At 46.6% G+C, this 24,187-nt stretch overlaps 1 protein-coding gene across 6 annotated transcripts; it reads left to right on the top strand.

The window, feature by feature from the left end:
- Window positions 1-960: 960 nt before the first annotated feature.
- Window positions 961-24,184, top strand: FHIP1B (FHF complex subunit HOOK interacting protein 1B). Of its 6 annotated transcripts, none has more exons than XM_036927037.2 (12): window positions 961-1,070; window positions 10,725-11,055; window positions 11,183-11,821; window positions 12,186-12,344; window positions 12,516-12,602; window positions 12,795-12,962; window positions 16,684-16,763; window positions 16,980-17,185; window positions 17,586-18,365; window positions 20,752-20,930; window positions 21,091-21,253; window positions 23,663-24,184. In XM_036927037.2, exons 2-12 carry the CDS (start codon window positions 10,918-10,920, stop codon window positions 24,022-24,024), a joined length of 2,961 nt encoding a protein of 986 aa, XP_036782932.2. In that variant the 5' UTR covers window positions 961-1,070; window positions 10,725-10,917; the 3' UTR covers window positions 24,025-24,184. The 6 variants fall into 6 exon arrangements, 5 of the variants coding, with proteins under 5 accessions (XP_036782932.2, XP_036782933.2, XP_057363266.1 ...); XM_036927038.2 differs by having other exon boundaries at window positions 963-1,059; XR_008999229.1 differs by lacking the exon at window positions 961-1,070 and adding an exon at window positions 9,843-10,508 and having other exon boundaries at window positions 20,752-20,953; window positions 23,663-23,858.
- Window positions 24,185-24,187: the final 3 nt, after the last annotated feature.

Below are 24,187 nucleotides of genomic sequence, written 5' to 3'. Positions count from 1 at the left end.
CCATTTCTCTTAGTTTATCTGACTCTTGCTTGTCTCTCAAGACTCTGCTCAGACATTTCCTACATGGAAGACTTCCCTAAGCTCCTTCGCCCTTCTTTCCCCTCATCTTCTGTACTCACAAATCATGCTAACTGCCCCTCCTTGATGGCACTTATCACGGTATGTTGGAACTGTCTGGCTAAAGGGCTGAGGTTCTGGAGGGCAGAGACCGGTTCTAATAGATCTGGAATCCTGCCTGACATGGAGGTGCTTATTCCGTGTTCGTTAAATGACTGAACAAGCAAGTGTCCGGGGGATTACTGGGAAGTAGTGTTGGGGGAGCAAAGGAGGAGCCGTCATTGCCGGTACTATACAAGTCAAGTGCGCAGGTGGATCAAAACTGAGCTAACTGGTTCTCAGTCAGCCGTCTCCCGCTCAGCTTTTCCGCAGGCGGCTCCCACCTACTCACTCCTCCCTTCAGATCTATCCTTTCGTGCTATCCCCGCCTGTTTTCTCGCTCACCCGTCCACTCTAAGCACCGCCCAGGACCCGTGGCCCCGCCCCACTACGGCTATTTCCTCAACCCCATCTCTCCCCTAAACCCCTTCCTCTGAGCGTTCTCTGCCTCTTAAAGTTTCTCAGTAGGTCCCGCCTTCTGCCCCCTGGTTCGAGTTCGACCTTTCCACTTCAGGCTCCGCCTTCTTCCCCCTCCGCCTCCCTGGAGGTCTTTCCCTATGACGCGCCGGAGTCCTCCAGAAGGGCGGGGTTTACAGACCGAGGGGGCGGAACCTGGGGGGAAAGAGGCGGTACTCCTCCCGCTGAAGTCTGTGGGCGACCCCGCCCCTGCGTTCGGCCGTTGCCAGGAAACAAGCACGACGCTCCGGCTTTGGCCTGGCTCAGCCAATGAGCTGGCACGCTACTGCCCAGCGGCGCGTCGCTGGGCGGTTACGTGTGGTGCGCGGGGGCGCGGGTTGCGTGTGGCGCGGGGCGGGGCGCGGCTGGTGCGCCTGAGGAGTGATGGCGGAGGCCTGAACTCACCTAGCGTCGCCGCTGCGATCGGCCTGGTCAGGGTCGGGTTCTGTGAGTGAGCAGTCAGTTTGGGCCGGAGGGCTGGGGCTGAGGGGCTGGGGAGTGACGGCACCGGGTTTGGTGACTGAACTGATTTTGAGTGGACAGGTGAGGAGCTGGCATGTGATGAGGGGCCGGGCGTGAGTGTCCAAGGTAGGGGAGCAGGGTGAGAGCCTCGGGATGAACGGGTAAGCCAGCAGCTGGGCTGTGTGAGGGGTCGGGGTGCCTTCTGAGGGACCAAAGGGAAGGCACCTGTGAACAAGGTTTACTGAGGGGCTCGGTCACCTGTGGGCAGGGGTGAGGGACAGCCCTGGGACCAGGGGGAGGGGGAAGGGCGAAGGCGGGAGCGTGCAGGCCGGTGGGGAAGTGGTGAGGGAGCTGAGGACGGGGGGTGGGAGGAAGAAATGTGGTTGTGAGGCTTGGATAAGGCCGAGAGGTTGGTTCTGGAGCCTCCTTCCATGGACTGTCCTGCCTAGTGAGAGCAGTAGTTTTAGATTGAGTAGGAGAGCTTGAGGGAAGTGTCGTGCACCTGGCTCTACATATTTTGGAGGACAAAAAGGCGTCGCAGAGCGATAGTAACAGTGATAATGAAGATCGGTTTTGAGGCTTAGTCTTCAACAGAGTGATCACCTTAACCCTGTTCCCTCAAGTTCCTCCCTGGGACAGCCAACTTGAAGATGGTCCCGAGGGCATGGAGGATTTTTGACTATTAGTATGTGTTCTCTACATCTTCTGGGTAACTTTCCACCGCTGCTGCTCCTCACCTATGCTGAGCTGTGGGCCCCTGATGGTTGGCATCCATATTGGACTAACTAATTTCAGTTACTAATTCTTCTTGCATGGAAGTCACGTGGTTCCTTACATAAAACACTATATTTAGGCTCCCAAAGAGGATAGTTTTTGTCATTTTCTTACAGTTAAAAAGAACAAACAAAAAGCCCAAAACTATGGAGGTTAATTTATGTGCATAACTGCTCACATTCAAAACATACATGTTTGATGAGTTTTGATTTGCTGTAAGTGAACACCTGTGAAACATCACCACTCTCAAGAAACTGAACATTTATACCAGCCCCAAAAGTTTTTTCTTGTCCTCTTGCAACTCATTTCTTTGCAATGACATGTTATTGGGTTCACTTTATGAGCATTTTACAGGGCCCCTTCTCTCTGCCACATGAAAAATTTGGAAGTCCTAGAGAGCTGTGTTGGCACTCAGTGATAATGGTCACCTTCACACCACTAAATTTTCCTCTCTACTGACAGTCTTCCACTAGCCTAGAGACCTGCAACCTCAGGAAGCATTAGGCCTTTCCCTTCCAGACTATTCTCTGAGAATTCGGGGCAATCCAAGTCCCCATCTGTTCCAGAGTCTCAGCCTCAGAACCACATATTCTGTCCCATGGTATGTTTTCATTACTTCTCTCTGGAGGTCAAGCAGGTTTTCATGCTGGTGGGACCCTTGGCAACCTGCCCAGAAGGTCAGAACCCTACAGAACCTACATGTATTACAACAGGGTTTAGAGCAGTGATTTCTAAACACTAGGCTGAAGTTGGTAACAGTTCATGATAGTTTTCATCCATCCCTTGTGGAAGGAGAGAAAGACAACATATGAAACATAAGTTTTTTATAAAGATAAATTTATTCTGATTATCATTCCTATTCTTTTGCTGTTAAAGTGCTCTTTCGCTGATGAAATAATGGTGACAATTGGCAGTGGGTTTTTAAGAAACGGTCTTATTTGCCAAAATAAAAAGTAACAAACCTGTTTTTTAATTCTTTAAAAATTGTTTCTACAAAAATTGGTTTGTGAAATTTAGAGTGATGATGGTGTGGCTATTATTTTGAGGAAGCCTGTGTTTATACAGCAATTCTATATAACTTCTGACACCTGAACAGCATTCATGCAATCTCAAGATTTTACTGGATTTACGTAGATACTTTGTGAACTAGGTAAGGGAAGGCATTGTTGGTTTATAGATGAGGAATCAAATTCAGAAACCAGAGGTCACATAGTTATAAAGTGGCAAAGCTATACCCCAAATTTGGTCTCTTGAGAGTGAGCGTGACTTGGGGAAAGAAGGTTTGTAATGAAGAGTGAAGATGGTGTGGACTAAATGTCACATGGTCTGTAGGAAGGGTTGTGGTGACAGAGAGGACATCATACTGGCAAAAAGCATTTTTTGTGATTTGTAATAATTTTATTTCCAGGAGGAATTAAAGAGACTTTGAGGGTGACATAGGGATGAGAGCTCTGTTTAATATTGTGGTGGTGACATAGGGACAGGTATACATAATAGCTGGATCACATTGTGACAGTGATACAATTAAGTCAAGTTATCAGAGGGTTCTTAGGGACTGTCCAAAATCTTGCTTGTTTTGGAGAAAGCACTAGGTTTGATAAGCTTATTGTTTGCTGCACTGAACTCTTTGTTGAAATAGTAGTGCATTAAGTATAAGGAATTTGACTTAGGACAGATACAGCTGAGTGGTATATCTGAAAAGATGAAATATGAGGATGATGCTGTAGAGATAGACACATGTTTGGGGTGCTGTGTGCTACCATTTATCCCATGTCTGCTATGTGCCAGGCACTATGCTAAAGTGCTGGGAGAACAAATCCATTCATTCATATATTTATTTACTTATTCATTCAGGAAATACATCTTCAGCATATAGTTTGCCCTTGTGATGCTCACGTTTTGTGAGATACCAAGATAAATCAGACATGGCCCTCTGAGGTCTCAGGAATTCTCAGTCTGGTTGGGAGAAACAGATACATGAAAAGATAATTTCAATTTAGAGAATGTGAACTATAAAAATCCATCATAATGAGGTGATGCTTCTCTATCTAGTCTCAGTCTCTCCCTGTACTCCAGTCATGTATATTCAGTGATCTACTGTGTATCTCCACAGAGAGCACAAAACTTAACATGCCCAAGAGGGAATTTGTAGTCTTTGCTCTGAAAGCTGGCTTTTGTACCATATGCTGTATTGCCATCCAGGCAGGACCTAAGTGTCATCTTACATTCTTTCTGCCCCTTCACCTTCGGTATTTAATCAGTCACTAAAATCTTAATACATTTCCTTCTAAAATATCTCTCTTCTCATCATCTCCACTGCTATGTCTTCACTGTTAAAGCTTTAGTTTACTTCCTCATGTCTTATCTGGATTTCCGCCACCACCAACAGTCTCCTGCCTTTAAACTTGTTCTTTTCTAGTCAATCCCTAGAATGATCATTCCAAAAATACAAATTTGATCATTGAACTCCTCTGCTTAAAAACTTTTGGCTCTTTGTGTTGTTAGGACAACATCCAAATGGTTTAGTATGGCACCATTTGGCCTCAGCTCACCTCTCCAGCCTCATCTCCTGCCACTCCCCAGTCTGTGCTCTAGCTTGAATAAATTGTTCACAGTTCCCAAACAAATATGTTACTTTTTTGAGCCTTGGAATCTTTTTAATAGCTGCTGCTCTTACCAGGAATGCCTTTTCTTCTCTGCCCAGTGAACTTTGCTTATCCTTTAGGATCTAGTTCAGTTTACCTCCTCTTTGATATCTTCTTTGTCATCTTCACCCAGGAGGGGTATAGATAACCACGTATGACATGGGAATTTGCTGTTATAAAAGGAAGTTACTGTGTGATTGGAGTTCATATTGTGAATTACAAGGGCTCTGCTGGCGTCAGGGGAGGAGAGTCCTTGCTAGAAGTAGAGGTGGTCCTGGGGAGAGGGGAGGGAGTGAGTTGGGACCATACACTGATAACCCATTTGTCTTATGCATAGAGGCTGAGGGATAGTCAAGCAGGAGGATATGTGTAAGCAGAGCTCTAGATTGATAGGCTCCCATGAGGTGGGTCCTCCCCCCCCCTTTTGTTTTCCTATGAGGTTTTAATCAGATCTTCCTCTTTCAGTATTTCATTCCATCCATGCTTATGTCAGCAATCAATCATCTTCCCTAGGAAGAGAGAGACACCCCAGGACTTTACTGGCCTGTTCTTGGAAGGTCATTTTGATTTCTCTCTGTCTGCTGTAGGTGTTTCAGGTGTATCCCTGCTTCCAGCCCCCTCCCTTTTTTGCCTCTCCCAGGGCAAAGGTTCACAGTGAGTCTGAGCCACTTCCTGCTCTCTGCCTGCTGTTCTGAGGTTGGTGGGACACCCTTCCTGAGTGTGCTTGTAGGGCTGTGTATTGGGCCTTAAGGTGAGTGCCTGACGTTGTCCTCTTGTGGGCCTGAAAGATCAGCTTCTGCTTCCTGTTTTCACCCTGTGGCTGAGTCTGAAGGTAAATCTGGGAAGAGCTGTCTGCTTTTTTCCAGATGCAGTGGGAAGAAAGGGCATGGTAATAGGATGGTGATTCCACTCTCTTCTTTTTCTTGTTCTGAACTTTGCAGGGTTAACAGAGAGTGAGAAGTCTTAGGTAGGTAGGGGATGGGAATACCAACCTAGGTCCTTCTTTTTATGTTTTCGTGGTATGCAAAGAGGGCCCAGGTTGTGTTGGCTTTTTGCATTCTGCGATTGAATTCAGCCTGTTCCTTCTCTTTGAGGTTTTTGAAAAGAGATGAATAGTGGGGAGGTGAAGAAAGGTCCTGGAGGCCAGTTGCCTTGGGGTCTCTGAGCAGCAGCACCATTTGTTGTTCAAGCAGTGGAGCAGAAGTGGGCACCCCAGTTGTGTTGCAAGGTGGGAGCTGTTTTTTAATCTTTGAAATGTTTTCGACGTATTAAGGCCTTACTTTGCTGAGACTGGATGCTTGGCCTTTCTTCAACTTAGCAGGGTATGAGTGTGAGGTGGAAATGAGGGTTGTGTGAGATCAGGTTAGCTCTCTCTTCTCAGTCAGAGATTAGGGTAACTTGATCAAACAGGACCTGGAGAGGGAAGGTGGAAAGGTAAACATCATTTACTGGGCACCTGCTTTATGCCTGGAGTGCTACATAAGTTAACCTATTTAATTCTGGGAACAGTAGCAATACTTATTTCCTTAGGAATTCATAGATGAAGAACCTGAGGCTCTGATATGTGAAGTGATTTCTTTGAGGTCACATGGCTGGAAAATAGTGGACTGAGATTCCCACCTTTGTTTGAGGGACTGAGGAGCTCATGCTTTACCTACTGCTTTGTGCTGCTGTTATGTGACTTTGGGCCCTTTGTTTTCAGTCCTCAAATGGGATGATTGAGAAAGCCACCTGTAACCAGTAATACTGTTGTTTCACTTAGGATCCTTGCAGGTAGCAGATGGTACAAATCAGGTGTGTGAAGAATTTAATGCATTTAATAAAGGGAATATTTATTTACAAAGGTTTGGGTAGAATTTAAGGTAACTAACAGGGGGTAATTCAGTACCCCATGGGCTAATAACAGTGAGAGGGCTAGTAACAGGGGAGGCTGCCTTCCAGCATTCTCAGCTGTTGGCTTTGCCTTCCCCGGCACATGCCTGTTTGGGACCGTAGGTACCTGGTAAGACCTTAGGTACTTACCTTTTCCAGTGTACTGCTTCTGCCAATAGCTACTAGTTTGAGTGACTGTGTTTGATGGCTTTTAGGAAACCATGTTGGAAAGACTGGGCATCCATTCTGTGGCTCTCACTACCTTCTCGCCCTTTTGCTTCTCCCCACCATGACTCTCTGGTGATGGAGGGTTGGGAGGGTTGGGTGGGTTGATGCTGGGAGAAGATGTTAGCTTCCCTGTTTCAGATTTCAGATTTCCCTGAAGTGGCACCCATCCTTTATCTATTACTGTTTTCCTCCTTTCTCAGAGAAAGTGGTATATTTTTTCACAGATTAATCCTGTACCTGATTTTTCTGTCATCCCCCTCTTATTTATACATAATCTGTTACTTCCTTGCTATTTCTTTTCCTCACTTGACAAACACCTTGAGGCTCCCCATCCTGAATAAAACAAAAGCAAGCAATAAAAACTCTCTCTTGATCCCCCACTCCCATCCCAGCTTCTTTAAGCTATTATCCTATTTTCATCCTCCATGTAACTAAATTTCCTGAATTTGCAGTTATACTTCGCTGACTCCTAGTCATTCTTTAACTACTTACTTTCCTAAGTTTGTCTAAAATTTGCTAAAACCGATTGACCATTTTCAATTCTTATCCTACTTAATTTCTCTGTAGACTATACATTACAGGCAACTTTCAGTTTCTTGAAACTTCCTTTCCTTGATTTCTAGATTATCATTATCTCTTGGAGTTCTCCTTCTATTTCTGGATACCTTCACAGTCTTCACAGACTCTTTGTCCTCTGCTTTCCTGAATCCTGGTGTTCCCCAGGGTGTCACTCTTTGTCCTTTCATGGTCTGCTGATATCTTTGGGTGATTCCATCTCCTTCCATAGGCTCACCTACCACCTATCAGCTGGTGACTCCTGGATTTATATCTCTAGTCTTGATTTCACTCTTGAGCTCAATTATAATATTCCTATAGTTGACCCTTGAATAATGTGGGGATTAGGAATGCCAACCCCTTGCAGTTGGAAGTCTATATAAAATAACTTTTGACTCTCCAAAGACTTAACTGCTAGTAGCCTACTCTTGACTGGAAACCTTACTGATAACATTAATAGTTGATTGAAACGTATTTTATATCTTATATGCATTATATACTGTATTCTTAGAGTAAGCTAGAGAAAAGAAAATGGTTTTTCAAATTGTTGCAGATATCCAAAAAATTTTCCAATAAGTAGTTACTGAAAAAAAATTCACATGTTAAGTGGACCCACACAGTTCAAGCCAGTGTCGTTCAAGGGTCAACTATACTTGCTTTCTGGACATGATGGATATCCTGTAGGTATCGCAAAGCTTCACATGTTCACAACTATCCTCTTCTTCTCTTCTAAAACATGGTTCCCTTTGTTATGTGTTCCTAGTCTGTTCGTGGCATTATCTTTTTCTGTGTCTCCTATACATCAAATTGGGGTCTTCTCTTATCCTCCATTCATTTGTCAGGTCTTGTTGCTTCTCTTTCATGGTTAAGTTAAATCTGGAGGCAGATTATCTGCATTTGCATCCCAGTCTTGCCACTTGCTAGCTGGCTCACTTTGACAATTTATTTAACTTTTCTAGGCTTTGATTTTCTCATGTAACAAATGGAAATAATAGTCCATCTTGGGTTTTTGTGAGGTTTAAATGAGCCACTACATGTGCTTAGAACAAAGCCTGCTCATAGTAAGTGTGTTCAGTATATGTTAGCTATTACGATTATTTTTAATTCAGCATTCAGCTCCACAAGCATTTTTGAGTGGCACTGGGATTTCAAAGAAGAATGAATGATTTCTTTTTTTGTCAAGGATCTTGCTATTATTGGCAGAGATATTATGGGTGTAAATACTTTCAGTATCACATTAAGATATGCTAAGATACAGATGAATCTTAGATTTATCTCTCTTAATCCTGCTCTTAGCACATTAGTTCATACCATCCTTTTTTTTCTTTAATGGGCTATTGAAACCTGTTCTTATAAATTGTCCACTGCCATCTGTCTCTCACTGCTCCACCTTATACTGCTATCTGACATATTTTTAAAGGAAGATTTTGTCTTGTTATTTCCTTGTTTAAAAATCTCCTTTGTCTCTAGGGTGTCAATAGATATAACCCAAATTCCTTAGCATGATATTCAGTGATATTTATAAACTTCACCCTCATTTACCCTTCAACTCAATATCCTATCTGTCTTCTCTAAGTAGGCTGTCATTAAACCACAGCAATAGTCTGTGCTTCAAGTTTCTTGTGCTCTTTCATAGTGCCGTATCTTTGTGTGTACTGTTTTTGATACTGTTTTCTCTCTGCTCTCTTAGTGGCCAGTATCTCATTGTTAAAAACTGAAGTCAGCTGTCCCCTCTTACAGTCTCCCAGGCAGTAGTTGCTTTCCTTCCTTGTCCCTGTGACACTTTTGTAAATACCTCTGTTTATGGTATTCATTGGAGTTTTTGTTTTTGCTTTTCCCCAACTGCTTTTATCCATCTTTGTATTTCCACTGCTTAATTAGCAGAGTGGCCAGTACTTTGTCAGTATGGATTGAGCAATGAAACGAGTGAGCCCAACCTGCTGTTAAGGACTGGCCCCATCCTTTGTAAGACTGCCTCCTGTTCTGCAGAAGGTTTCCTTCAGCATGGTTGTTACCTTCTTCCTTTTGTTTTGAGCAGGTAATGGTGAGAAAGAGTATCTGGGTGGAAGAGGATGGTGGTTAATATAACCCAAGTGCAAAGCGTGGAGCTGTTGCCAGGTTTCTGGGTTCCCTCAACCCTTGTTGAATATGAAGAGGAAGGACAACTGAACCACACCTTTCCTCTGAAGTTTTTACTCTAGTGAGAGACAATACTGCTGAGAGGGTGGGAGGTGTGATGGAGAAAGAACTGAGCCGCAGCCTAGGCCAATGGCTATTTTCGTACTTATTCCCTCTTCCTAGTGAGGCTGTTATGTCATTCTCCCCAGGAATGAGTGCTGGGTATATCTGACAGGAGTGGGATATGTGGGAGTGTGTGTATGGTAGTGTATCCATGTGTCCCTTGATGGAATGAAAATTGTTCTGCCCTTTTGGTTGGCTCTGGATTTCCACCTAAGTATTCAGCCAGTTAGGGGTCTCTTTGCCCATCCTACTGAGTGGGCTTCTAGGGAGGGACCTGTGAAAGATAGAAAAAAATTTCTTCCTCATCAATCACAGAGGGCTGGAGTCAGATCAAGACTGGGTTTCTTGATTGTATGTTTATTTGTTTGTTTGTTCGTTCATTCGTTCGTTCATTCATTCATTCATTCACTTAAGCATTTGTACATTTAACAAGTATTTATTGAGTCCCTAGGCACTGTTCTGTGTATTGAGGATACAACAGTTAACAAAACAGACAAACTCTGCCCTTAATGAGTTTATGTTCTAGTGGGGAAGATAGACAAATGAAAAGCAAATAAATATTTTTGGAGAGTGAAAACTGCTAAGAACAAAGGATCAGGAAGCTAGTGAGTGAAGGTGGGAAGATGTGCTGTTTAGATAGAATTAAGTCAGGCCTCTAGAGGAGATAGCATTTGAAAATAACTGAGTGATGCAAGCAATGTGAAGATGCGGAGAAAGTACTGCAGGCAGAGGGAACAGAAAGTAGTCAAGAAAGCAGGCCTTGAGTAAACAATGAGTGAGGAGGAGGCTGCCAGTAGGTTCTACCGATTAGATTATATAGTGCCTTAGAGGCCAAGGTAAGGGATTTGGGCTATTACTAGTGTGCTAGGAAATCACTGGAGGGTGTTCAGCAGAGGAGAGATGTAATATAATTTAGGTTTAAAAAACATCACTGTAGTTGCTGTGTGGAGAATAGACTCTCGGGGCAAGACTGGAAGCACGGAGACTGATTGGAAGCTACTGCAATGGTGAGGCATGTCTTGAGGGTATAGATGGTAGTGTTTGCTGATGAACTGAATATTGGAAGTAAGAACAAGAAGAAAGAAGGATAATGTTCAGGTTTTTGGCCTGAGCATGTAGGTGAATGTTGGTATCATTGAGATGGAGAAGGCTGGGGGGAATAATGGGTTTGGTGGTAAAAATGAGTGCTGTTTTAGACATGTTAAGTCTAAGATGCTGACTGTGTGTGCATGTGTGTGGAGTTTTCAGTGGAGTGGTGGTTCTGAGTTCTTCCTGCTGGGGAGTGGAGAGAGGCAAACTTCTGTTAATCTCTTCCACTCTCACTCTTTGAATTAGGTTTGCAGGTCTGGACTGGGCAGTGATCTCTGGGCTCGCCACTCCAGCCTGGTGTATATCCTCTGGCTCCATGGCCAACTACTGGCTCCTACAGACTGGATGAAGCAGACTAGAGACACAAGTGGAGAAAGCCTCCAGTTGGCAAGTTCTCAGAGTGTAGTCCTCTGGCTGCTGGCCGGGCCCAGCCTGCCTCATGGAGAGGATGAATTGGCTAAGCAGACTGGCCTCCCGAGGCCCTGGGCACCGTGTACCTCAAGGGGCTAGTCTGCAGACCCCTGTCATGGCTGATCCTGAGACCTGCCTCATGGTCTTCAAGAATCACTGGTCGCAGGTAGGAGTCTATAAGCCAAAGGGCCTAGTCTACTGATTGCCTGCTCCTTGCCTTTGTGTTCTCTCACCATCCCATTTAGTTACCTTGTCATCTTAGATTCCTTCTATCTTCTGTCGTTTCTCCCGAGGTGGTGCGAATCCTGGAGCGGCAAGGCCCTCGGGCAGCTCCTGGGGGTGCAGATGATCTCAGTGCTGTGTGCAACCACACTTATCAGATGCTGACACTTCTGGCAGAGGATCGTGCAGTCCCCTCAGCCCCCACAGCCCCTGGGCCCCTGCTGGAGTTTGCACTGCGCGAGGATCTGCTAACCCGTTTGTTGGCATGGCAGCTTCAGTGGGATGACTTTGGGGATGGGGTTGAGGAACGGCGGGCTGAGCAACTGAAACTATTTGAGATGCTAGTGAGTGAAGCTCGCCAGCCGCTGTTGAGGCATGGTCCGGTTCGTGAGGCTCTGCTGACCTTGCTGGATGCCTGTGGCCGCCCTGTGCCCAGTAGCCCAGCACTGGATGAAGGCCTGGTGCTACTTCTCAGCCAGCTGTGTGTGTGCCTGGCCCGGGAGCCTTCATTGCTCGAGCTCTTCCTGCAGCCACCTCCTGAGCCTGGAGCTGCCCCCCGTCTTCTCCTCTTTTCTCGCCTTGTCCCCTTTGTCCATCGAGAGGGCACCCTGGGCCAGCAGGCCCGTGATGCCCTACTCTTGCTCATGGCTCTGTCAGCTGGGAGCCCCACTGTGGGCCGCTACATCGCAGATCACTCTTACTTCTGTCCGGTCAGCACCTCCTGGGGTGGGGGTAGGGTAGGGTATGGTGTGTAGATACTGGGTAGCACCTTGCCATCAAGGAGATATGGATGGGCTGTATACCAGCACCCTGTCCTTCAGGAAGTAGGCCCCTGGGTTTGAAAGCCTGGAGTTAGGGTGGGGATAAAGATGGGCTCAGGTGGGTACGGCAGGTACTAAGGCTTTTCATGGGTCAGTGTCCCAGGTGATGTTCTGGCACATTGAATAACTAACTTTCTGCTCTGGTAATACCTCTTTCCCCTACTCCCATCAAAATTCTGGGTTAATAGCTCCCCTGTACCCCTTTTCTGTATTGTCTGAGCCTTTGTAACCTATCCTTGGGGATGACCCTCAGGTGCTGGCCACAGGGTTGAGTGCCCTGTACTCCTCGCTGCCTCGAAAGATTGAGGTTCCAGGGGATGATTGGCACTGCCTGCGACGGGAGGACTGGCTGGGAGTGCCAGCCCTTGCACTCTTCATGAGTTCCCTTGAGTTCTGCAATGCAGTCATTCAGGTGGGACTGGGGTTCGCAGGAGGTCTGGTCAAAGGGGGTGCATTCCCTGGACTTCTGCTCTTTTGTCATTTTGGGGGTGGGGGCCCTACTGGTATGGTACCATTCATTCTACTCCCTTCCATACAGTGGTCCCCCTCAGAACCCTCCTTCCTCTCTCTTGCATCCCTACAGGTGGCTCACCCTCTGGTGCAGAAGCAACTAGTTGATTATATCCATAATGGATTTCTGGTTCCTGTCATGGGCCCTGCCCTGCACAAGGTGAGAGTCATGGATGGCAAGGCAGATTAGGGGATCAGGCTGAGGGGTGGTAACCTCACTGCTAGGACCAGTGGTGGTCTGGGTACTCTTCCCTTTTTCCTTGTCTGCTCCTGGTTCCTCCTTGGAATTAAGAGAAAATGACTCATCGTATGTGCAGGGAAGCCCTAAATACTGCCCCTTCCTTTATTCTAGACCTCTGTGGAGGAGATGATTGCCAGTACTGCCTATCTGGAACTTTTCCTACGGAGTATATCAGAGCCTGCCCTGCTCCGAACTTTTCTGCGATTCCTGCTGTTGCACCGGCATGACACCCACACCATCCTTGACACCCTTGTTGCCCGTATTGGCAGCAACTCCCGGGTATGACCCTTACCTCTATCTTGGCTTACCAGGGTGAGCTGTCTTCTCTCTCTGACCTCTGTTCTGGGAGGGTTTCCTGTCCTTTTTGGTCTTTGTCTTCAGCAGTCATTTCAAACTTAGGTGGCATTTACTTTCTAATATTAAACTTCTAACCATTTTGGTTACAGATTTTAGTATTTTAATCTACTCCTCTGCTTTTGTAATATATGAATCTAGAGCACAGTTACCTTCTCCGGCTGACTTGGGCTGTTCTTCATGACTGTAGGTTTTGCCATTGTGCTCTACTGGTAATGTAACATTGGCCTGAGGTTCTCTGCAGTTGTGTATTGCTCTGTGGCCTGTGTGGGAGACACTAGATCACTTGTTGCAGTTTCGTGTCTGCTTTGATAGGTGACCCAGTGGCTGCTGGTATGCTTGCCTTTTCTCCCTCTTGGATTTGCTGCATTTGAACTGCTGTGACCTGGGGCACCCATCCATCCACCCACCCACCCACCTACTTACATATCTTTGTTCTGAACATTTTTACTCAGTGTTTACTATGTGCTGTACTGTTCTCTGGTACTGAGAACCTAATGGTAAATGAGGTAGACATGGTTGCTGAATTCATGGAGCTTCCTTTAGAGAGGAGGTAAACAAGCAAACATGTTAATAAAATAATTGAAAATTTGGTCATTGCTATGAGAAAACCAAACAGCATGCTTAGAAAATAATTGGGTGGTCAAAAAAAAAACTGAGGTGGTGACATTGAGCCGAGACCTAAAGATTATGAGGGAGTTAAGTCTATTGAAGAACAAGTGGAAGAACATTGTAGGGAGAGGGAGCAACTGCCAAGGACATCAAATGGGGCCTAACTTAATGTAGTTGAGGAAAGAAGGACCACTGTGGCTGGAGGCATAGTGAGCAAGGAGCGGGTAGGAGGGAAATCAGAGTAGAGAATGGGCAGGGTTCAGATCATGCATGGCCTTGTATACCATAGTAAGAAGTTTGGACTTTAACCAATAGAAATGTAAATACCATAGGAGTAAATAGTTTCCAAGTAATAAAGATCTGAAGTTTTTCTAGGGGACTAAAGCATTAGTTTATCCATGGACTTTATGGCATTTAGTTTGGTTCTGGAACCATTTTTGTTTCCTCCTTCTATTACAAATAATTGAAGGTCCCTGGGTCCTTGTGTTTAAAATCGAATTTCTTGGATCACTAAGGGTTCTAGAAAACTTTCTAGGTAATTGAGGTACTTGGTAGTTGGCTTCCAGGTAGGTAAGGTTTCTGGATAGCTGTTTTCTTTTTTTTTTTTTGAGATTTTTAATTTTATTATTTTATTAAAAAATTTTTTTTTATTAAGGTATGATTGATATACACTCTTATGAAGGTTTTACATGAAAAAACAATGTTACTACATTTACCCATATTATCATGTCCCCACCCATACCTCAATGCAGTCACTCCATCAGTGCAGCAAGCTGCCAGAGATCCACTATGTTGGATAGCTATGTTTTCTATAGGAGAGGTTTCTGTATAACTAAGTTAGGGTATGATGAGATATTACAGGCTGACTCTGATTAGACCAGTGTTCTGAATCAGGTGTATACTTCAGAATTTGAAAATGATGACAACTATGACAGATTCTAGGCTCTGCTGTAGATCTCTTGTATTATAATCTTTGGGCGTAGGTCCAGAACATGTGTATTTTTATAATGTTCCAAAAAGTAATTATGATACATGCCTTGGATTAAGAACTATTGCTAAAAACAAGTAGGGAATAGATGTCAAGGCTTTAATTTAAAAAAGATACCAAAGGAGTTTTTTTCTCACTATGCCCAGGTAAGACCATGGTCTTTTATCTCTTTGCCTCATGGACTGTCCTGTTCATGTTTTGGGACAGTTGATTTCCTTCTTGAGGTTGATTTTTTTCCTGTGTTGTGTGCTATCCATCTTGCTTTTGTCTTAATCTTCTTTGATTCTCCCTCATTATTTTTTAGCATTTATTTCTGTTAGTCTTGTATTTGGTCCTTTGGTCTCACACACCATGTTCTTGGGCTATTTCTTCCTGATTCCTGGTTCTTGGAGGTACCAGATCTCTAATTTCAGGATGCCTGTATTGGACGTGTAGTCACTTTCCTTTCCATTCTTTGGCTGTTTTAGGCTTAATTTTGAATTTCTTTTGCCTGGCTTTTTGCTTAAAGTGAATCATGCTGGCTAACCAGTGCCTGACAATCTGTATTAGTTTCCTATAGCTGTCATAATAAATTACTACAAGTGTACTACCTTAAAACAAAAATTTATTAACTACAGTTCTTTATGTCATATGTCTGACATGGATCCCACCAGACTGAAGTCAAAATGTCAGTGGAGCTCCTTTCTGGAAGCCCTAGGAGTGGCTGTGTTTCCTTGATCATTAGGATTGTTGGTGGGTTGTTTCATAGGACTGAGATTGCCGTTTTCTTGCTGGCCGTAAGTTGAGGATTCTTCCCAGCTCCTAGAGGCCAATCGGATTCCTTGGCTTATGGTCCCTTCCATCTCCAAAGCCATACATCGTGTATTGAGTCCCTCTCATGCTTCACATCAGTCTTCCTTCTTGTTTTTGACCCAGCTGGAAAAAGTTCTCTGCTTTTAAGTACTTGTGATCTGATTGGGCTTACCTGGATAATCCAGGATACTCTCCCTCTCTCAAATTCTGTAACCTAACCTTAATTGTACCTTCAAAGTATCTTTTGCCCCACAAGGTAAAATATTTGCAGATTTGGGAGATTAGGAACTGGACATCTTTGGGGGGCTATTTTTCCACCTGCCACACAACTTTTGAGGAAGTCTGAGTGTTTGCATTGCTAGTTAAAATGGCCATTTAGAATAAACCTCCTGAACATCCACGCCGTCCAAAATGGTGTCCATGGATTCCCCACTGTGGTTGGCTTTTGATTCTCCCACAGTCAATTAGCAAATGATGAGCACCTATACTGTGCAGGTAGTATTCTAAACTAAGCTCTGGTAGTTGCCTTCGGGGGGCCCAGGGTGCACTTGCCATAAGGGAAGTACAGAGAAGGTGCTTGTGGAGATGCAGAGGAGTGGGGAGAGCCTACCTATGTGTGTTCTCTCTGCCCAGCCAGAGACCACCACCCTTTTTACTTTTCTAAAACAAAAGGTTTTCCTTATTCTGGACACACCTAGTTTTTCCTTTTCCTGTCAGCTTTTCTTTATCCTACCTCCTGAGAGAGACTGATGTTGGCAGGTGACACAGTGCCCCATTCACAGCTCCACCCACTTCCCAGCTGGGACGCAGCAGATCCCCTCTGGCTCTTTGTTGGTAGGCCTATACCCTTCCTGTGCTGTTGCCCTCTCTGCAGAGGACATTCACTTAGTCTGTCACTTACTCATCTCAGTATTTCCTAGGGTCTCTTTTTATGGTATTCATTCCATTTAAGTATTGCTGGAATCTCTGCTAATGAGTACGTATAGCCAGTCTGTTGACATCTGTATGGTTTGTAGAAATACACTGAACCTGACACATGGTTCAGTCCTGTCTGTTAATAGTAAAGTCTTTCCTACAAAGGTTGTGTGATAATTTATTTAATACTTGAATAACTGTTATGTGCCAGACCTTGTGCACTGTTCTCTGGGAGTGGTTGGTTGGGCCTGAGGCTGTGGGGTGGGGTGGTTCCCATTGGGTAAATGGAGGGTAGTGAGCTCTTACGGTGACTCCCTCCCTCTTCCCCCACCCCCCCAGCTCTGCATGGTCTCTCTGAGTCTATTCAGGACCCTCCTGAACCTCAGCTGTGAGGATGTCCTGCTGCAGCTGGTTCTCAGGTACCTGTTGGGGCAGGGCTGAGGGATGGCTGGTCTGGAACTCCCCAGGGCCCTCAGGGCTTGTGCATTGCTGGGGCCATGGGCAGTGCTGGGGTTGTTAATGAGTTTTCTCTTGGAGCCTGGCTTAGCCATGTAGCTCCATTGGCCTGATGTTTTCCCAAGTCCTGTCCTTCCTTCCTGATCTATTCTGTGTCCCTTTTCTGCTGTCATGTCCAGGTATCTTGTCCCTTGTAACCATGTGATGCTGAGCCAGAAGCCAGCTGTGCGCGATGTGGACCTATATGGACGAGCAGCGGACAAGTTTCTCTCCCTAATCCCACGTTGTTGTCGGCACCATGCCCCCAGCCCACCCCGTCCAGAGCATGCCTCGTGGGCACGAGGTGGGCCTACCAGAGAGGCAGGGAGAAGGGAGGACACCACGGGTATGGCCTGGGTTCTGGGGGAGCCTAGCAAGAAGGTGGGGTTAGGGTGGGAGGAGGGAGGTGGCCATGAGTGGCACTCAATCTCTTGGGAGGTTGATGAGGGGTCTTGCAAGCTGGCTTTTTACTCCATCAAAGGAATTGTAGCTTCTGAGTAAAGCTGCTTGTCTTCTTCATTCCAGTCCTGTACTTTTCCTGTTTCCATTGTTTCTTTGGTGTTGGTGGTGATGAGGGGGCATTGCGGATGACAAAAAGCTTTATTTGGAGGCTGGGGAGTCAGCTGTCTGAAATGGTCCCATGTTTTAGCTGCTCCATTGCTTTCTCTCTCAGTCTCCCCAGGTGTCTTATCCCTCTTCCTGGACCTCTGTCTCTTTGATCTCTCAACGTTTTTTCCACTTTACAGGCCCTGGAAGCCCCAGTGTTGATTCTTCTTCTGTGGTGACAGTGCCCCGGCCATCCACGCCATCTCGTCTGGCCCTCTTCCTGCGACAGCAGAGCCTGGGTGGCTCTGAGTCTCCAACCCCAGCCCCTCGCTCACCAGGGCTTGCTGCATCCCCAGCCTCCAGCCCTGGCCGACGGCCCAGCCCTGTGGAGGAGCCTGGTGAGCTGGAAGACAATTACCTGGAGTATCTGCGTGAGGCGCGTCGTGGTGTGGACCGCTGTGTCCGAGCCTGCCGTACCTGGTCTGCCCCCTATGATGGCGAGCGGCCCCTTCCTGAGCCCAGTCCTGTTGGCTCCCGGACTAAGAAACGCAGCCTGTTAACTGAGGAGGACAGGGACGATGTGGGAGATGGGGAGGAGGAAGAGCTGGGGGGTGGGGGGCTTCCTGGGGGTGCAGGGGAGGGCCCCGGCCACCTGCCCCCTCTTCAGCTCAATGGGGTGCCAGGACTGTGGCCTGAAGGGGCCAAGAAGGTTCGTCGGGTGCCACAGGGGGGAGCTGGGGAACTGCTAGAGGGTGTCTCTGAGGGCATGGCAGGACTAGAGGGCTTTGGGCAGGAGCTCCGTGAGCTGGAGGTGGCATTGAGCAATGGTGGGGCTAGCTCAGAGCCCCCACTTGAGCCTCCGCTACCTCTTGAGGAGGAGGAGGCCTTTGAGAGTTTCACTTGTCCCCCTGAGCCTCCTGGCCCCTTCCTCAGCAGCCCTTTGAGGACTCTCAACCAGCTGCCAAGCCAGCCTTTCACTGGTAAGCTATTCAGCCTAGGCCTTCTCTTTTGTGTAGTCTTTGCATGTTCTCAACATGTTTGTGCTGATTTCTGAGACTTCTTGGCTATGTCATTTCTGTGTACTTGCCTCGCTCCTTACCATTTTGCTTGGGTCCCATCCAGATACATACCATGTCATACTTGTGTCTCTGTGTCTTCCATGCTTGTGCTGGTTTGAGTATTGACTTATGTCTGAGCCTTATATGTCTGTCCTATATGCATGTTGTTCCTTTTACCCAGTCTGGGCATTTTGGGATTTGTGATCAGGATATTCTGTGTTTGGTGTTGCCTGGTGAATCGCAGCAGTATACCTGAACCATGTGGAAGACACACGTGATGTCCTGCATATGAGGCACCTGTAAACCAGGCTGTTTCCACCAGTATGTCCGTCTGGGTGCTGGGCCTCCTGTCAGCTCTTGTGTGGCCCAGGGTCAGTTCTGGTATTCTTCCCCTTCTCAGCCCTGGCTTCCTTTCTCCAGCTGCTTCAGAGAAGGACTCAGTTTCTCCTGTTCCCCATCCTTGTGCCATGACAGCCTAGTAAAATGTTCTTAAAGATTTACAGTCAGTAGTAAGGGATGAGGCAGACAGAGTGAGGCAGATACACCATTTGACAGCAAAGACAAAGCATGGCCTTGAGCTGCCTGGTCTCCCCGGAAGACCCTGGAGCTAGACCTGACTTAAGTCGTTGGGCTACTTGTTTTTGTTTGAGAGCAAGCTTTACCCAGCCCAGCCCTCATCTGCCTCTCACCTTTACTCCACATTCTGTGCTGGAGAAAAAGAAACAAAGAAAACCCTCCTCTGGGAAGCAGTGTAGTCCTTTGGACGAGACTTACCTTGAGTTAGTGTCCCATCTGTGTCATTGGTGCATGTAAATCACTTACTGTGATGCTGGTACATTGGGAGAACTCAACACATGGTAACTTTGAACAGGATTATCATCTCGGGTGCATAGCAGTTACAAGTTGACCAGGGCAACCACCCATCTTCTGGTGGTTTGTAGTCAGGTGAATCATGCCTTGATTAGTACTTATCCTAACTGAGCCTGGGATATGCTGCCAGTCTGCTGGCACAGCATTCAGGGCTTCTGTTTTGATCATGACAACAACTCCTTGCAGACTACAGAAAATGCGTCTTTCCATTTATGTAGGCTTTGCTCCTTCCAACTCAGCACCACTAGAAGGTGGTATGCAGGTGTTACCACATTCTTTGCATTAATTGAAACTCTGTGCTTTTTCTCTGTAAATTCATTGGAGTTTTTAAAATTTTCTCTTGCAAGGAAGCCCCAGGAAATGAGAGGAACAGGACAAAGTTGTGGGGAACTTAGGACCCTGTTAAGCTAGAGTTGTTTTGGAGCTCAGGCTAGTCATGTGTATCTGAAGTGGAGAATGTTCTAGGATCTTTCTCAGGATTCACTGTCTCTTTCCCTTTGTTGTTCTTCTCATTGCATAGTGTGCTCTCAGGTATACTACTTTCCCCCATCAGTCCTTGATCAGACATACTGTGGTGGTTCTAGCATCCTCATGCTGCTGATCTGGCTCAGGTGAGGCCAGATTATCCAGTAGCTCATTCTGATTACTTCTGTTACCTTCTTTCCCACCAGAGAGCCTGCCCTGAATCAGTTTTCTCTTTGTTCTACAGATTCTCTTCCACCTTCTTGGTTCCCTGCTTCTGAACAGAGCTGATTTCTTTTTTGGTCCTCCCAAGATTCCTCCCCAGATTCCTCCCCAGCTTTAGTGCGGCCCATGTAGCCACCTTTGCCTTTGCTGTGTTTCCTTCTTGCTGTCTTTCTGATGCAGGTCTAGTGTTTCCCTCTCTCTTGTGTGTAGCCTGATTCTTCTTTTGGTCCTAATAACTTTCTTGTTCTTTCTTCTCTTGTGCCTTTTGAGCGAAGATTTTTAAAAAGCTGAGGAATATTTTAGCTATGTAGCTTACAGTTATTATGGAATACTTAGAATTTGCTAGATTTTGGGCTAAATGCTTTATAAGAGTATCTCTGGATCCTCTTAATAACCTTTTGAGGTGGGTATGTTTTCTTATTTTACCAAGTAGGAAACTATGCTTGGAGAGTTTTAATCCATCTGATAAATTAGTAAAGCTGAAAATTGAAGCCAGGTCTGTGTGACTCCAGAGCCTATTGTCTGGCTCTTCAGCACGAGCGAGTTTAGAGCTGGCATCTGGACCCTTGTGGGCCCATGTGGTGTTTGCCATTTTATCTCCTCCAGAATAGATGGTCACAGGATATTTAAACATATCCAGAGACTAACATAGAAATGATTCTCATCTAGTGGGGGGGATCTCTTGTTCTTGGGAGGAATATGTGCTATGTGCATTGTGTTCAGGTCTTGTATCCTTGTGCCCACCCCTCAGGCCCCTTCATGGCTGTGCTCTTTGCCAAACTTGAGAATATGCTGCAGAACTCCGTCTATGTCAACTTCCTGCTGACGGGGCTGGTGGCCCAGCTGGCCTGTCACCCCCAGCCCCTGCTCCGCTCTTTCCTGCTCAACACCAACATGGTCTTCCAGCCCAGTGTCAAGTCCCTGCTGCAGGTGTGCGATGCATGCATGCATGGGTGCGTCCAGGCTCCATGGTGGGCCAGGCCCGCAGCTGGAGTGGCCCTGAGGGGGGCTGGGAACAGGCCCAGTGGGACTAGAAAGGACTTTGTCAGTTTAGAGCCGCTCAGGCATGTCATGAAGTTGTGCTTCATAGGTGCTGGGCTCTGTGAAGAATAAGATCGAGAGCTTTGCCGCCTCCCAGGAGGACTTCCCAGCACTGCTATCCAAAGCCAAGAAGTACCTCATCGCCCGTAGCAAGTTGGACTGGGCTGAGGGCCCTGCGGCAGGACCTACCTCCCGCCGCTCTGATCCCCTAGGTGAGGTATACTCCACCACCCCTTTTCCCACCCTCCACAGGCAGCTCATTAGCCCAGGTTAATTGAGCTGTTATTAAAGTTGAGGCTTTGTGTTGGGAACTGGGAAAAATGAGTCTGGATGCTTGTCTTTAAGCTTCTGGTTAGAAGATAAAACATACTTTTGTGCACTTAAGAGCCAAATCAGCAGTTCCAGCAAAAACTGCTCTAGGAGTTGGAGGTAGGCAAGGGCACAGAGTACACTCTATGTTGAGATATTGTCACAGCTTGGTAAAAGATGTGGCATTTGACATGGGCCTTGAGAGATGGGTAGGAATTAGATAGTCAAAGGAGTGGAATGGCTTTATCCTTTTGTTCAGGGGACAGCATGAACTATTTAGTTGTAGCAGGAGAGTTAGAAAGTGGTAAGACAGTTGGTAGTAAGGCTGGCCAGAGCAGAAGTTTCTCAGAGTATACGTTGTGCTGGGTAGAAGTTGTGATCTTTTAGTCAGTGAGAAACCATTGGAACAACTTAGATTTGAGAGTGGAGAGATAAGTATGTTAGTTCACTTACTAGGTGAGTTGGAGCTAGGAGAAAATGGAGTCAGGAAAACAGTCAGGAGGCTCCTGTAGTAATGCAGATTGACCTTTAAAGCTTGAATTAGAACAGTAGACACAGAACAGAAGGATCTGTTAAGGTGAAAATAGCAAGGAAGTATTGGCAGGATTTGGCGAGTGGTTGTAGGGTAAAAGAAGAAGGAAGAATTAAATATGGCCATGCAGTTCTAGATCTCGATCTTTTGTCAGCAAGTATCTGAGCACTTGCCAATGTGGTAGGCACTGTCTTTGGTATAGAGAACTCAGGGAGGTACAAGACAAGATCTCTGCTTTCAAAAAGCTGATAGTCTAGAGAGAGTAGAGGAATATCATAACCGAGGGAACAAGATCCCAAAAGTGGTGGAAGTCATGCGACCCAGAGCACCAGGAAAGGATTAGCTTTGAACAAGGTGGGTTTTTCCCCCAAAACCCTTTGAGGCAGATGAGGAAATAAGTACCAATGCAGTGTGGAGAGGAAGGTTAGGGAATTGAAGTCATCCTTTATTTGCTAATCGAAGTAGGAGGCAAATAAGATGCTGAGAACAAGTGGGCAGGAATACTATGGGGGCTTAGGGAGAAAAGTATAGGGACTGGGATGAGCATACCAGGAGAGTTACGATACAGCTCTGAAGACTCAGCTCAGGTTCCTCAGCATGATTTCCTCGGGTCCAGTACTATGACTGTTCTTGCTTCCACAGTCCCTTACTGTGTTCACTGTGGAGGACCCAGCAATCCAAATATAAATAAGATGGAGGCTATGCTCTTAAGATAGAGGCTTAAGCTCACAGACTAGTGTATGAGGTAGAAGGCCTGTGAACAAGTTACTACAATGTGATGTGATAAGGGTAGTAACATGGGAAGTCATTGGAGGGAAAATCAGAGAAGGTTTGCCAGAGAGGGGGGGCTAGTGAAATTAAGCCAAGGGTAAAAATGGTGGGGTGAGCAGAATTAAGGCAGAGGGGACTGTAGAAGCATGGAAGAGCCTGGAGGGTTTCAGGAAGAGCAGAGAGGTATGTATGCAAAAGGATGGTGGGTGTACAGAGTTTTGAGAAGAGGTTGGAGGAGGCATAGTGAGCCTGGTTGTGAAGGGTTCTGAGTGCCAAATAGATGCCAAGCACCTCTCTGTAGTAGTACTTAGAGGTAGAGAATGGGAAGCATAATATGAGCTGCTGACCAGATCCCTGGAGTCTGGGTTATAGATGTTGGACACAGATCCAGAGCCAGGAATCCAGGCAGCAAATTAGAGGAGGAAGGGCAATATTTTAAATGATTCGCTTGAGTTTAAGCTGACATTAAGTTGTCTGGCCACAACCAGTGGGAAGGTGACCAGTGGGAAGTGGTGGCATAGGAGAGTAGACCTTGGAGTACCAGAGTGGGAGAGAAGTGATAAAGTCCTTAAACTATGATTGAATATATAGTCCATGCAGGTACTGAAGGAGCACAGGATGTGGGTCAGGTGTTAGAGATAGACGGAGGGAAGGTGGAAGTGGCTAACTCTAGTTCAGGAGGGTGACGGAAAGCATGAAGTAAGGACTGGGGAGAAATAGCTTGGGAGGGTAGTGACTGGGGAGGAGTACTAAGAGAATCCCGCAGGGTGAGGGGCCACAGAGAAGGAAGGGGTCTTGGCGGGGAAGGAAGTGGCTGGAGTGTTAACTGAGAAGACTGAGGATGATGGCTGGGTGGGTGGTGAGGCTGGATAGGGGGAAGAAGCTGGGCAGGCAGCGTTTTGGTGTTAGCATCGAGAAGTCCAGGAACCCAGTGGGTGGGGAAATCTCCCCCAGACCAAGGGCGTTCTCCTGACCCCAGCACCCTCATGATACCCCTGTTTATTCCCAGTGAAGAGCCGGAGGCCATCCTTGGGGGAGTTGCTCCTGCGACACGCACACAGTCCAACCAGGGCCCGGCAGGTGGCACAGTTGGTTCTTCAGCCTGGGAGAGACAGCACGGGCCTTGGCCTAGGTGGGGGCTCCCCTGGGGCTTCAACTCCAGTTCTGCCCCCCCGGGGTGGGGCCGCTGAACATCAAGGTGAGGCTCTGCGAGTCAAGAATGCCGTCTACTGTGCAGTCATTTTCCCCGAGTTTCTCAAGGAGTTGGCTGCCATCTCCCAGGCCCATGCTGTCACCTCGCCTTTCCTGTTGGATACTTCAGAGGAGGGCTCTGGCCTTCCCATCTCAGGCTTCGGGCCCCTCAATCCTTAACTTTGTTCCATGGACAATCATGGCCTTGAGTGGCCTGGCTGGGGCCTGGGTGCAGGCTCCTTTTTATGTTTGGAGGTGGTGGCAAGAGGACTTTATAATTTATTTCCAATGAATGTTTTATGGAGAACTTGTTGCAATATGTATAAAAGGGAAATCTCTATTC

Source organism: Manis pentadactyla, chromosome 9 (assembly GCF_030020395.1).
Source record: "Manis pentadactyla isolate mManPen7 chromosome 9, mManPen7.hap1, whole genome shotgun sequence".
NCBI lineage: Eukaryota > Metazoa > Chordata > Mammalia > Pholidota > Manidae > Manis > Manis pentadactyla.
This window is presented reverse-complemented; position numbering and strand designations above follow the sequence as displayed.

Coding starts and splice junctions, on each gene's coding strand:
- FHIP1B (XM_036927037.2), top strand. CDS start 10,918: ATGGAGAGGATGAATTGGCTAAGCAGACTGGCCTCCCGAGGCCCTGGG. Junction 11,056..11,182: donor TCAAGAATCACTGGTCGCAG/GTAGGAGTCTAT, acceptor GTTTCTCCCGAG/GTGGTGCGAATCCTGGAGCG. Junction 21,254..23,662: donor CCGCCGCTCTGATCCCCTAG/GTGAGGTATACT, acceptor GTTTATTCCCAG/TGAAGAGCCGGAGGCCATCC.